The sequence below is a fragment of the Portunus trituberculatus genome, chromosome 33 (genome assembly GCF_017591435.1).
Source record: "Portunus trituberculatus isolate SZX2019 chromosome 33, ASM1759143v1, whole genome shotgun sequence".
Taxonomy (NCBI): domain Eukaryota; kingdom Metazoa; phylum Arthropoda; class Malacostraca; order Decapoda; family Portunidae; genus Portunus; species Portunus trituberculatus.
Genome location: NC_059287.1, coordinates 2,397,100 through 2,408,575, shown reverse-complemented (window position 1 = coordinate 2,408,575; position 11,476 = coordinate 2,397,100). Strand labels below are relative to the sequence as shown.

The 11,476-nt window shown below is 36.2% G+C and overlaps 1 protein-coding gene across 4 annotated transcripts; it reads left to right on the top strand.

The window, feature by feature from the left end:
• The first annotated feature begins 579 nt into the window (after window positions 1-579).
• Window positions 580-11,258, top strand: LOC123512294 (RWD domain-containing protein 2A-like). 4 transcript variants are annotated; one of them, XM_045268625.1, is made up of 7 exons: window positions 580-684; window positions 2,433-2,556; window positions 2,978-3,112; window positions 3,887-4,008; window positions 4,390-4,573; window positions 4,997-5,122; window positions 6,418-11,258. In XM_045268625.1, exons 2-7 carry the CDS (start codon window positions 2,449-2,451, stop codon window positions 6,661-6,663), a joined length of 921 nt encoding a protein of 306 aa, XP_045124560.1. In that variant the 5' UTR covers window positions 580-684; window positions 2,433-2,448; the 3' UTR covers window positions 6,664-11,258. The 4 variants fall into 4 exon arrangements, with proteins under 4 accessions (XP_045124560.1, XP_045124564.1, XP_045124563.1 ...); XM_045268629.1 differs by lacking the exon at window positions 580-684 and adding an exon at window positions 745-1,063; XM_045268628.1 differs by lacking the exon at window positions 580-684 and adding an exon at window positions 745-1,144.
• Window positions 11,259-11,476: the final 218 nt, after the last annotated feature.

Sequence of the window (11,476 nt, the reverse complement as noted above, 5' to 3'; positions counted from 1 at the left end):
TTTGAACACAGTGATTTTGTGTGCAAATGATGCATGGTACAGTTTGTGCACTAATACAGTATATAGTAATTATAGTTAAATACATAGGTTTGGAATTTGAAGAAAAAAAAAGCACATTTTATTTTTCCAACTATGAAGAGTTCGATGAATGCATGTATGGAACTTGTGGGGTTCAGTACCTCCAACAAGATTAAGAACCACTGCACTAGAGGCTGTGACACACAACCTGCACGGCCCCAACAAACCCCCAAGAAGAAGAAGACTTAAAAATATTGCTCTCTCTCTCTCTCTCTCTCTCTCTCTCTCTCTCTCTCTCTCTCTCAACAAATACACTATGTAGACTTTATTATAAGACCATTAGATAGGAATCGTGATAAGAAACATTCAGGTATACTGCAATTCTCTATTTATTCTTCTGAACGTCGAAACAACAAACAGCACGTGGTATTTCCAAATACACAAATAAATCAAAGTTTACATATAATCATAAACCTACAAAATTTGTATCACTTGAGATTACTTTCATTAGAGGTTATTATATAAAGCATTTAAAAACATTGTAGTCTATTGCTCCTTCTCGGCTAGCCTCGTGCGTGTTGTTTTGGTTGAGCGACGGACCACGTGGTTTTGTTTACGTGCTTTGTTTCTGCTCCAGGCGTCCCGTTAGGCCACTGTCTCCAGGCGGTAACTACTCTCCCCACACCCCGTATTAGACCTACTTTGCCTTATCAACAATATCCAAGAAGGGAGAAAGCGCGGAATGAAAGCTGTGGATGGTTTTTATGGGTGGAATGAGTTGTTTCCAAGGACGAGTAGAGGGGAGGAGAGAGGGAGAGAGAGAGAGCAACCCCCTTAAGCCGCCACGCCCATGGAAACACAGCACACAAACTTCCTCACGTTAATCATGCTGCTTAACTGTGTCATAGGAATAGTCATACATACACCAAGGCCTTATTTGATGTGTGTAGTGTTTGGGAAATATGTGTAGGTGGTTGCTGTATGGAATGATGGGGTGACAGCAGCTGTGAAGGTCAAAAACGAGAAGTTCAAGGTGTTTCCAAGGGTGAGAGTGGCTTTCTTTAGCGGTATTTTGCACGCTTGAGACTCGTTGGTGGAAGTTTTCAGCGCAGTGAACCAGTAGAAGGCAAGCCAGAGTGAACCTTTCCGATAGGAGTGTGGTCAGTTATGTTTGTATTGTTTTTAATTCAGCTGTCACTGTACGGTAATGATTTAATTGTTATCCTTTCTTGTCATCTGCTGCCCTTTTTGTCACTGTTCTGGTCGTCCTGGGTAGGTAAAAGTAATGGGGGCAGTGATATTAATATTTGTTTTGGTATTAAGCTTGTTTCATTGTCATTTTTACTGTCTGGTCATGTTTTTTTTTTTTTTTCATAGACTACACACTTCCTGTTTTGTCAGAATGTGTTTTGGCAAGCCAGTGTGACAGCAGTGGTGTCAGTCATTTGTTTGAATTTGTCAGTGTGTACATGGTTATAGTTTAATTGTGATTCTTGTCATCATTCATGTTATTTATATGTTCTTATGGCCAGGATGTGTTTTAGAGCCATTGTCTTATTATATTGTATTTTCTTGTCAAGTTTTGGACAATTACTCTTGATACTTATATACTGCATAAATTTAAATGTGGTTCATTAGTCACAATACACAAGAGGTAATTCAATTTTGTTTATTCTGATTTTTATTTATTTATATTTTTTATTTATCTTATTTTTAGTTAACATAATTAAACTAATAAATTGATAATGATGGAGACATTTTTTCTTTAGTCAGCCACATATACTCACATATAACCACTCAATTCCTCCACACACACACACACACACACACACACACACACACACACATATATATATATATATATATATATATATATATATATATATATATATATATATATATATATATATATATATATATATTTTTTTTTTTTTTTTTTTATCAAGTAAAAAGCTACAATAATGGTAAACAAATAAAGCTTTTGTTACATAATAATACAAATAATTTTCCTCATATGTAGCACAAGAGCACAAGAAAGTATTTTACTGAAGTAATACATGACACTCTTATATCATCCTTCTTTTAAGAATGAAGGAGAGTATTTAACTTCCTTTTTAGACAAGTTTAGAAAATATGGTAATAGGAAGATATTTTTAGTTATTGATGGAATGAAAACACTGAGAATTGTTACTAATTTGGTGACCATGCATGCACCAAAATAAATAAGTGGTAACAATAATCAATCAATAAAAATAGTAATACTTTAGGGACACCTTGCAAGATAGCTCATGTTGTGCTGTGGCTTAGAAAGAGTAAAGGGAGACTGAAGGATGAGCAGATGTGTGGTGGAAGAAACCTGACAGTGTCCTCTTTTCTTCCTTATAATCTAATTTTTTTATAAATATGATTTTCAGAAATAATACCAGGAACATGAAGAGTGAAGAGGAGCCCACCACAGACTCTGCCTCGGAGTCTTTGGACCAGAGTGAAGTGCAGACGCTAGTTGAACTACAGCTGTCGGAAGTGGACATGCTTCAGGTGAGGCTTAGCTGCAGGTTACTGTTTAAAGTTAGGGATTGCAGTGAAGAAGTTAACTAAAGTCTATGTTGATATTTTGTTCTTATTTCAATGTGAAGTTGTATAGAAACTAATTAAGGATTGTGATATGGATATATGAACATATGCTGGTAAATGTACAAGAAGATTGTACTTGTATACTATGAATAAAAAAAATGCTCTGAAGTAAAGGTCAACTAAAATTTATCAGACTTGACAAGATTATGTATTACAGTTGATATAGTGTTTTCATATTTCCACCATCAAAAGAATCTTAAAAACAGGCTTATGTGGTGTGTCTTTATTATATGTTGTTGATATATGGCTTTCATATATCTAGAATTTTAAGTTAATGGAAAATAATAATAAAAAATGCATACTTACATGGTGTGCATCGTTCCAGTCAATGTTCCCCGGGCCCAGAGAGCTGGTGGTGGACGACCCGTCGGTGCTCTGTGACCTGAGGGACTTTGCTGAGGGCCGCATCACTTTGTTGCCGCCACGCCTCGAATTCGTGATAAATCTGGATGTGGAAAAGGTGCCTCTTCCATCCATTCCTAGTGCATGATGAGTGTTTGGTACAGATTTGAGGTGACATACATGAGCCACTATCTGGATTTTATTACTCTTGAGCTTTTGTTAAGGTAAGAATGTAATGCTTTAAGAGGATATGAACTTGCATGTATATAGGTAAGGAGATAGACAGAGAAATGTAACTATAATTGATGTATTAATTGATAGTCCTTAGTCACCACCATTTTCTTAATCTATTTGTGGTTTTTGTAGAATGTTTTAAGTTCATAGTATAAATTTATAATGTGTTAGATATACATGAATGGTTGATTAATGTTTTGTAAATGACAATTGAGATGTTACTGATACAGTATACTTAATAGTGTTGTTAGTGACCTTGTGGTTAACTTGTCACACACCTGCACTAGTTGCTTGCTTTCCCTAGCCTCATGAAACTCCTCACTTATCACCAACACTTGAGTGGTTAAATGAATGCCTGTGTGAGTCAAAAGATGTAGGGATATATATATATATATATATATATATATATATATATATATATATATATATATATATATATATATATATATATATAATTGAGAGTTGCAAATATCCACCTCATAATCATTCTTTCACCAGAGAAAAGTTTGATAATTTTATCTACTTTTGGAAGAACTTTTAAAAAAAGTGGACTCATACCCTAAACAGGACAAAGACAATAAAGAATTGATAAAAGGAGAAAATGGAAAATGCTAAGAATTATTTATTTACTAAATTGTAATTTACTGTTACCTTGCAGGGTCAGCTGAGCATGAGTGTTAATCTGCCCCACCAGTACCCAGCTGTACAACCGACAGTGTTTGTGCGCTCCCAGACTCTGTCACGAGAGGCTCAGCATCGCCTCAACCAGGACTTGCTCACGTTAGTGCTCCTGGATTAAATATCTCTATGCTTAGAATGGCAGTAGTATTACCTTGAACTGTAAAGAAATGGCAGCTTATGTGTGGCTGAAGTGTGCATGAGAAAACGTTACTTTCTTTCTGTTGCAATTTGGAAAATTTTACTCCCATATTGTTGTATTGGTTAGAATGGTCATCTGAAAACCAAGAAACTTGGAGTTTGAAAATCAATAACTTGTGTGTGTATTTTCAGGTACTAGTAAGTATATTTGAAAACTGAATGAACTTAGACACATGTCAGAGGTTGCCTTTAAAGTATGTCAAGTACCTATTATCCTTCTTATCATTTAGCCATAGTTCCAGAAAGCAAGAGATTGTATAATGATGATAGCTTGTATTGCAGGCACCTCAAGACCATACAGGAGGGAGACCTGTGCATAGGACCAGCGGTCACATGGCTGCAGGAGAAAGGTGGAACATTTTTTGAAGACTACCCACAAATGGAAAATGCAGAGGATGCTTCAGTGGAAACAAAAGATGACAAATTTGCACGTCTTTGGATATATTCTCACCACATCTATAGCAAAGTAAGATGCTGATGCTGAATGAATTGAATATTTATCCACTGTATTCTTGCACTGTTGAATAAGCACTTATCACTCTAATGATTTACTTAGTCACATAAATTTGCTTACAGATTATAGTTAGATTAGTGACATGGGTATATAAGTTTTCTTTTATGTTGCTTCATTACGTATATGATATTTGAGACATGACAGTCAAGGCTGACAAAATATTAGTTTAATTAGCTGACTGGTAATGTTTCAGAAAAGGCTCTGTTGTGACAGTCTTGCTCATGTTTGAACACCATGGCTAATTTATCTTATCTTCACACAAGTTTTCCGGTGTTTCCATGATGCATTGAGGCGGGAATAGTGTTAGGTCTTGTGTTAGATTAATCAGAGAATTCAAATTTTCTTACCAAGTTGATATATTTTTTTTATTTCCAGATAAAGAGGAAAGATATACTTGATTTGTCTCGAGAGTTTGACTTGACCGGGTTCTGTCTGCCAGGCAAGCCGGGCATCATCTGTGTGGAGGGACATTCTCAGAACACTGAGGATTGGTGGCACAAGGTGAGGAGAGCCAAGACCTTCTGCTTGGAAAACCACAAATTGTCTATACAAAAATACAATGTGACTAATGAATTTGAGAAGTGTTGAAAACACTAGCCCAACAATATCCCTTAATCATGTATTCACTAGATTCATTGCTAGATCTTTAAGAATGAACAATACTTAAGTAATTTCAAACCACTTGCTGTAAAAAGAAATGTTAGACACCAATGGTTCTTGAATGGGAATCTCAGTAACCTCCATGTCTTAGCACAATCCAGTTTTAAAATCTGAAACTGTTGCATATATGCCATTAGTACTCATTACTTCCATGGCAAGCTTAAAGACATTGCTATATTATTTTGTAGGATTATAGTAACAGACCTGGTACAAAGAGTCCTTGTATCATTACACACAAACGAGTGTATCTGCTTTGTATGTCAAGCATCTCAGTTCTGTGGCAGGGGACAAGTGTCAGCCTGACCATACATTGGCTGAGCTGGAATAGTGCTGCCACTATCTTCCCTATGTATCTGTGAAAGATCAATAAGAGATAGACTGAGAAGGTTTAACCCCTTCACACCGGATGTTAAAAAAGCCCGCCTGTATGATATACGGGTGGTAGTGCCTACCGAGCTGGAAACTTGTGCAAACTTGTCATACTTGTCGTCTTTGTGTATTATGCTGCAATTTTTAGTCACTATGTCGCCTTCGAAGAGGAAAGTGGACGCTTCTCTCTTCGGAGAGAGAGAGAGAGAGTGAGTGAGTGATATTTGCTAATATTAGACACAAGCGGGACCCATGTAGCTTATCTTTCGAGAGGAAGAGGGGGAGGGAGGGAGGAGAGGGAGACAAAGGGAGAGAGAGAGAGAGAGAGAGAGAGAGAGAGAGAGAGAGAGTGACATTTGCTAATATTTTAGACACAAGCGGGACGCATGTAGCTTATCTTTCGAGAGAGAGAGAGAGAGAGAGAGATGGGAACAGTCTATGCCATTGGGTAATTTTAGACACAAGGCAGGACGCATGTAGCTTATCTTTTGTGAATGGTGGAGACAAGGATGGTGGGAGGAGCACTAGGATTTCAAGGACAGCATACGGTGTGTGTAGTTGGTATCCAACATACTATACGGGACAACTGAACTGAAGAAAGCTCAGAAAAGAAATATGACGTCTACGTAGGCGTCACCGTATTTGCTACTGGGGCTTCATGACGCCCACATAGGCGTCACCGTAGTGAAAGGGTTAAGAATGAAATTTTGTGTCTTTTATTTACTGTTTTTTTCTTGTATATTTTTTCAATTTCCTTTTTGTTTCAGGTGCGGTCATGGAACTGGCAAAAGATTTTGTGTAAGAAGCGTGAAGAAGTCAACATTTCCAACGACCAAGACTTGTCTGCATTTCGGAGATTTTCAACGTTTGAGGAGCTCGGGTCAGAAAACAACATTCGGGTGAAGAATGGCGGGTTCCACGTGAACATGGGAGATGTGTTCAGGTACCTGGAGGAGCACGAGTGTGGCTACGTGTTCAAGGATTATTTTGGCATTAGTGGGAGGCCAACATGATTTTTATGCTGAAACATGATAAAATGAAGATGTTGCTATATATTATGTAGTATAAAAATATCAGAAATTATTTTATGGAGTCAAAGACTGAATTTTATAATATAGAGTATATAAATTGCTATATGCACAAATATATTTGTCTGGATAGATGGTTCGGGAGTATAGCTGTTTTCCAGTCAGTGCAGCCAAGTCTGCCTCCACCTTTTCCCTGCCTTGCCTCTTAACACTGATGGACTGTTTGTATTTACTGAGCTGGTATTTTCTCAGCTTTATTTTGGTGATGGCCACATCTCTCATATGATGATGGATACTTGTATGTGGACAAAATAAGTAAAAGATAAAGAGATTTTAGCAAAGATAAAGAGTTTTTAGCAAGGATCTGAGAAACATAATTACACAATATTGAGACATTTTTGTATGGAGGAAGATTCTAGTCCATTTATGGAAAGGAGTTTCAACTTGAGTGACACTTAGTACTAATAGATAATGAAAATAAGCAAATTCTTAAAAGATAAACAAATCCAGATCCAGTGTAGATTGGAATCCATCAACAATTCTTGTTACTGATCCTGGTGAATCAGATCATCACAGGTAATTAATTCTGTTCATATTAATGTTCCACTTCCATTGTACAAAATAGCCTCCATGGATTGATAGAGCCATGCTTGGCCTGGCAGAGCCTCACCTAGGCTGCCTCACTAGCAGCAGCACAATGCTTTGTTATTAAGATAAACTGAACACCGAATGCTTGACCCATTTATTCATTGCAAATGCAGGAATATATATATTCAACTATGCATGTAGTACAAAGCTTGATGCATAAAATATTTAAGATTATAATGCAGTAGCAAAAAACATCAGCAAACTCATAACAGCAGAAAACATTTGTCTACAAGCCAGTAAGAAAATAGTGTTTTTTAAATTGTCTTAAAACTCCTTCATATCTTCACAGTCTACTTCTCTTATCCTTTGCTTCATCCTGACACTACTGTCACTCACCTAAATGAAAAGTTATGTATGGTTGTGAATACATAGATACTAGTTATGTGGTACCTGAGATTGGCCTGTATTACTATATAGTTGTACGACAAATTGTCTGCCTCATTGTCTGGAGCATTTTTGTTTGAATGTTTGTCCATTGAGGATCCACAGCCAATACAGCATTGGTACTGTGTGGTGACTGACACTGCCAATGCCTAACCTGAAGTAAGGTGTTGTATGTTGCTCTCAGGTCTGTTTCAAAGTGTTTCCAATACAGATCATCTATCTCATCAGAGGTTGCCTAACTTTAGTGTGTCACTGTTGTTGTTGTTGTTGTTGTGTGCATTCTGATACATCCTTTGTAATTTAGTATAAGCAAAACAGCTTCAGTCTGGTGTTGAATTAAGAGGCTTTGAGGTTACCAATATGTGAATTCTTTCAAGAGAAAAATATGGATATCAATCAATTATGGGTTTGCAAGGACTTGTTCATGTAAGGTTTTAGGCAGCAAGACATCAATATGTATCGCTCACTGAAGTGAACTTACCAGCTTAAAGTGATGCATGTAAAATATGGCATTTCTCACTACAAAATAATTGTTTTTAGATATTTTCTCTGAAAGAGGCAAAACTATTTCAAGCTTCTAAAGCTTAAAATAACAAATAATCATGCCCTAATTTAACATTAAATGACCAGCATGTATAGCTCAACCCAGGATTAAAAGAGGAGAGAATTCAGTGACAGTTTCCAATGAAATGAAGGAACTGAAATGTGTATAGAGGATTATTCTGATCTGAGATAATGAAAGAATGCAAACGTTTGAGTATAGAATACAACTATTTATCAATAAATCAAGTCAGTGTCCCTGCAAAGAGGTAGATGGCCAAGACTGCACACACAAACACATCCCAAGACTAAATTCAAATTTACTATGTTCAAGCCCTTTATATATCTTAAATGTTTTTTTTTTTTTCTTTTTCTTTTTTTTTTTTTTCTGAAAATCAGCCTTCAAAATAGAAATGATTATCCTTGGAAGATTTAGAAAGTGGAATTGGTATGAGCAAATATGAGCAAAGAATATGAGGTTCAACAGCATGAATGTTATTTTGGAATTAGAACAACACAAGCTCAGTTTAAATGCTGCATGGTGTGACTAGACTAATAAAATACAATAGAGGAAGGCTGTCTTCTGTATCTTCAGAAAGTAGTGTAGAAATGTAGTGTAACGTAAAGATATGTATTTAGTGGAACTGAACGGCATGATATGAGGTGTTATGCTTTGTTAAACAGCATTGTCATCGGGGTGACCCTTCCCCTCCTTATTGTAGGCCTCTAGTCTGTTAACTAATTACAGTTGCCAAGAAATATTGTGCAAGACAATTGATTATACAGAGTGGTGGTGAGATAAAACAGGATGAAACACAAGTAATTTGTCTATCAACTACAACAAAGTACTTCTGCTTCACCCTTTGCTTCCTCTCACCTCAGCATTCTACATGTTCCTCACACTCATCAAAACATTCCTGCAAGTCACAGCATTACACTGTTACTAGCATCCTGGAAAACACTGTGAAGTGGTGCACGCTTGGTCGGTCTGGGTCCAAACTTCTCTCACTACTACTCTATATTCCAGATGTGGTGGTTGTTCCTAAATCAAAATGTACTCTAAGGAAAACTATTGCTCACTAGTAACTATTTCATACATCATTTTCTTTTTCTATTAGTATTTTAGGTATAGGAAATGTTCTAATAATCAGTAAATTAAAACACATCTGCAATGATCAACCTCCATTCAGCCTTGGTGATTGGTAACATGTCTAACTTGTGTCTTTACCTTGAGTGTCTTGCCAGGGGCTCAGTCCCTGGTAACATCCTCTCATGGTCAGTTTGTCCTGACCAGTTTAATTTCTCGAAAAGGCCATAATGTGTTATGTATGCTGGCGGGTGGCAAGCAGTTGATGTGTCTTTTATGGTGGCTGTAGGCAAGCAGCTTTGTGATGGGATGTATGATAGACTGATGGGACTTCGAGTTATACCATGTTTTGTAAACCTTGATTGCAAATTGGCTTTCAACCTTGGTGAAAATTACAAAATACTGTATCTCAAATTCAGATTACTCTTTCTGGAGAAAAATCAATGAGGCTGCTTTAGTAAATGCATTGATCAACCTTCAGAGCAAGCACAGAAACCAGATGGCTAAAGTTTTGTATGTTTTGCCGTTGCTACAAAGTACAAAGTAATGTTTCTCAGATTTGGGATTTTCTTTCTGGAGAAAAAAATGAATGAGTCAGCTTAAAAAAAAATTAATCAGTCTTCATAATACGAACAGAAACTAGTTGGCAGATGTAATTTCAAATTTAGGTTCCTCTGTCTAAGGAAAACAAATCAAGAGTGCTTAAGAAAAATTGTTGATTTTCATATTTCATAAGAATAGAAACTTGTTATCAGATGTCAGTTTCATATATTCCTTATTGAAGTGTTTTGTTTGTGGCTGTTGTGTTGTTACTCATGGTGGACAGGTAGATTCCTCACCAGTGGATCCTGATTACAAACTTGGTGAATTTATATTAATAATTACCACTATTTTGGTATTTTCTCTCATAATAGTGTGATCTCAGAAACTGGAGAAAATAATGTATAGGAGTTACTAAAAATAATATATCTTTTTATTTTTCAATTTGTTTACTCTGGTTTTAGCCTTAAGGCATCAATTACATAAACATTAAGGGCTCGCTGTATTCTGCTACTTAATATTTTATTATCTTTAATTCCTATCCACAAGACAAGAATTTTTAATGTCTCCAAAATATTCTGTATGTAAGTGGCAGCTTAACAAAACAATGACAGAGAACTGGGAAGCCTTCATTCCAAAATTTCCCACATCTAACTTGTGCCAAGGCAATTCATTAGAAAGCTGTTTTCTTCATTTTCCTTTATTCATTGTGTACTTATTTTTTGTCGTCATTATAATTTCCTTCCTGCAATGGAGTGTTCCTGCAACTCCTACAGCACAGTGTGTACAAGCACCACAGAATGCCATGTTTTGCTCAGCACCAAGTAGTGAGGCCAGTGTTGCCATTAGTATTGCCCTTGGTGGGAGGCCATGTGGCAAACCCTGCACCTGGCAGCCAGCAGTGACATTGTCAAACAGCATCAAGGTGTAGACATGATCATAGTGATTGATGAACATACTGTGTATGTCCTGTCTGTACCATGGCCTCCTTAAAGTTGCTTTATTTTAATTTTATATCATTATGTAGGTGTATGTAATTGCATATGATGTATTGCCTACTGCTGCTTGTGCTTTGATCCAAGGGCATAGCATAACCCTTACTTAGTTTTTACTTTGAGCTATTCCAATATTACATATATTATGGGCAAAGTAGTGTATTACAGTTACAAGTGTGGACAAGTGATACACACTGGTTTATAGGATGTAGGTACTGATGAAGTGTAGCTTCATATTTCCAGATACTTTGGTCTTTGTTCTTGGTAGTGTATGATCACAACTTCAAAAAATTGTTTCTATGGTAACAAATGGTCTCTCTATTGCGTTCTGAAGTTTATATTTACAGAGTCTTATTTATATGAGAATATATTAAAGTTTGTGTATATAAGTAATTTTATTTGCCCCATTTACTCTCTCTCTCTCTTTATATATATATATATATATATATATATATATATATATATATATATATATATATATATATATATATATATATACAGTAAGGTCTCGGTTTACGTCAGAGTTACATTCCTCAAACATGACGTAAGTCGATTTTGTACGTAACTCGAGTTTCCGTACATTTCAAAGCATATTATCGAGTTT

Excerpts from the sequence above, each read along its gene's own strand:
- LOC123512294 (XM_045268625.1), top strand. The coding sequence starts at position 2,449 with ATGAAGAGTGAAGAGGAGCCCACCACAGACTCTGCCTCGGAGTCTTTG. Across the intron at positions 2,557-2,977 it reads CGGAAGTGGACATGCTTCAG|TCAATGTTCCCCGGGCCCAG; the intron begins GTGAGGCTTAGC and ends GCATCGTTCCAG. Across the intron at positions 3,113-3,886 it reads TAAATCTGGATGTGGAAAAG|GGTCAGCTGAGCATGAGTGT; the intron begins GTGCCTCTTCCA and ends GTTACCTTGCAG.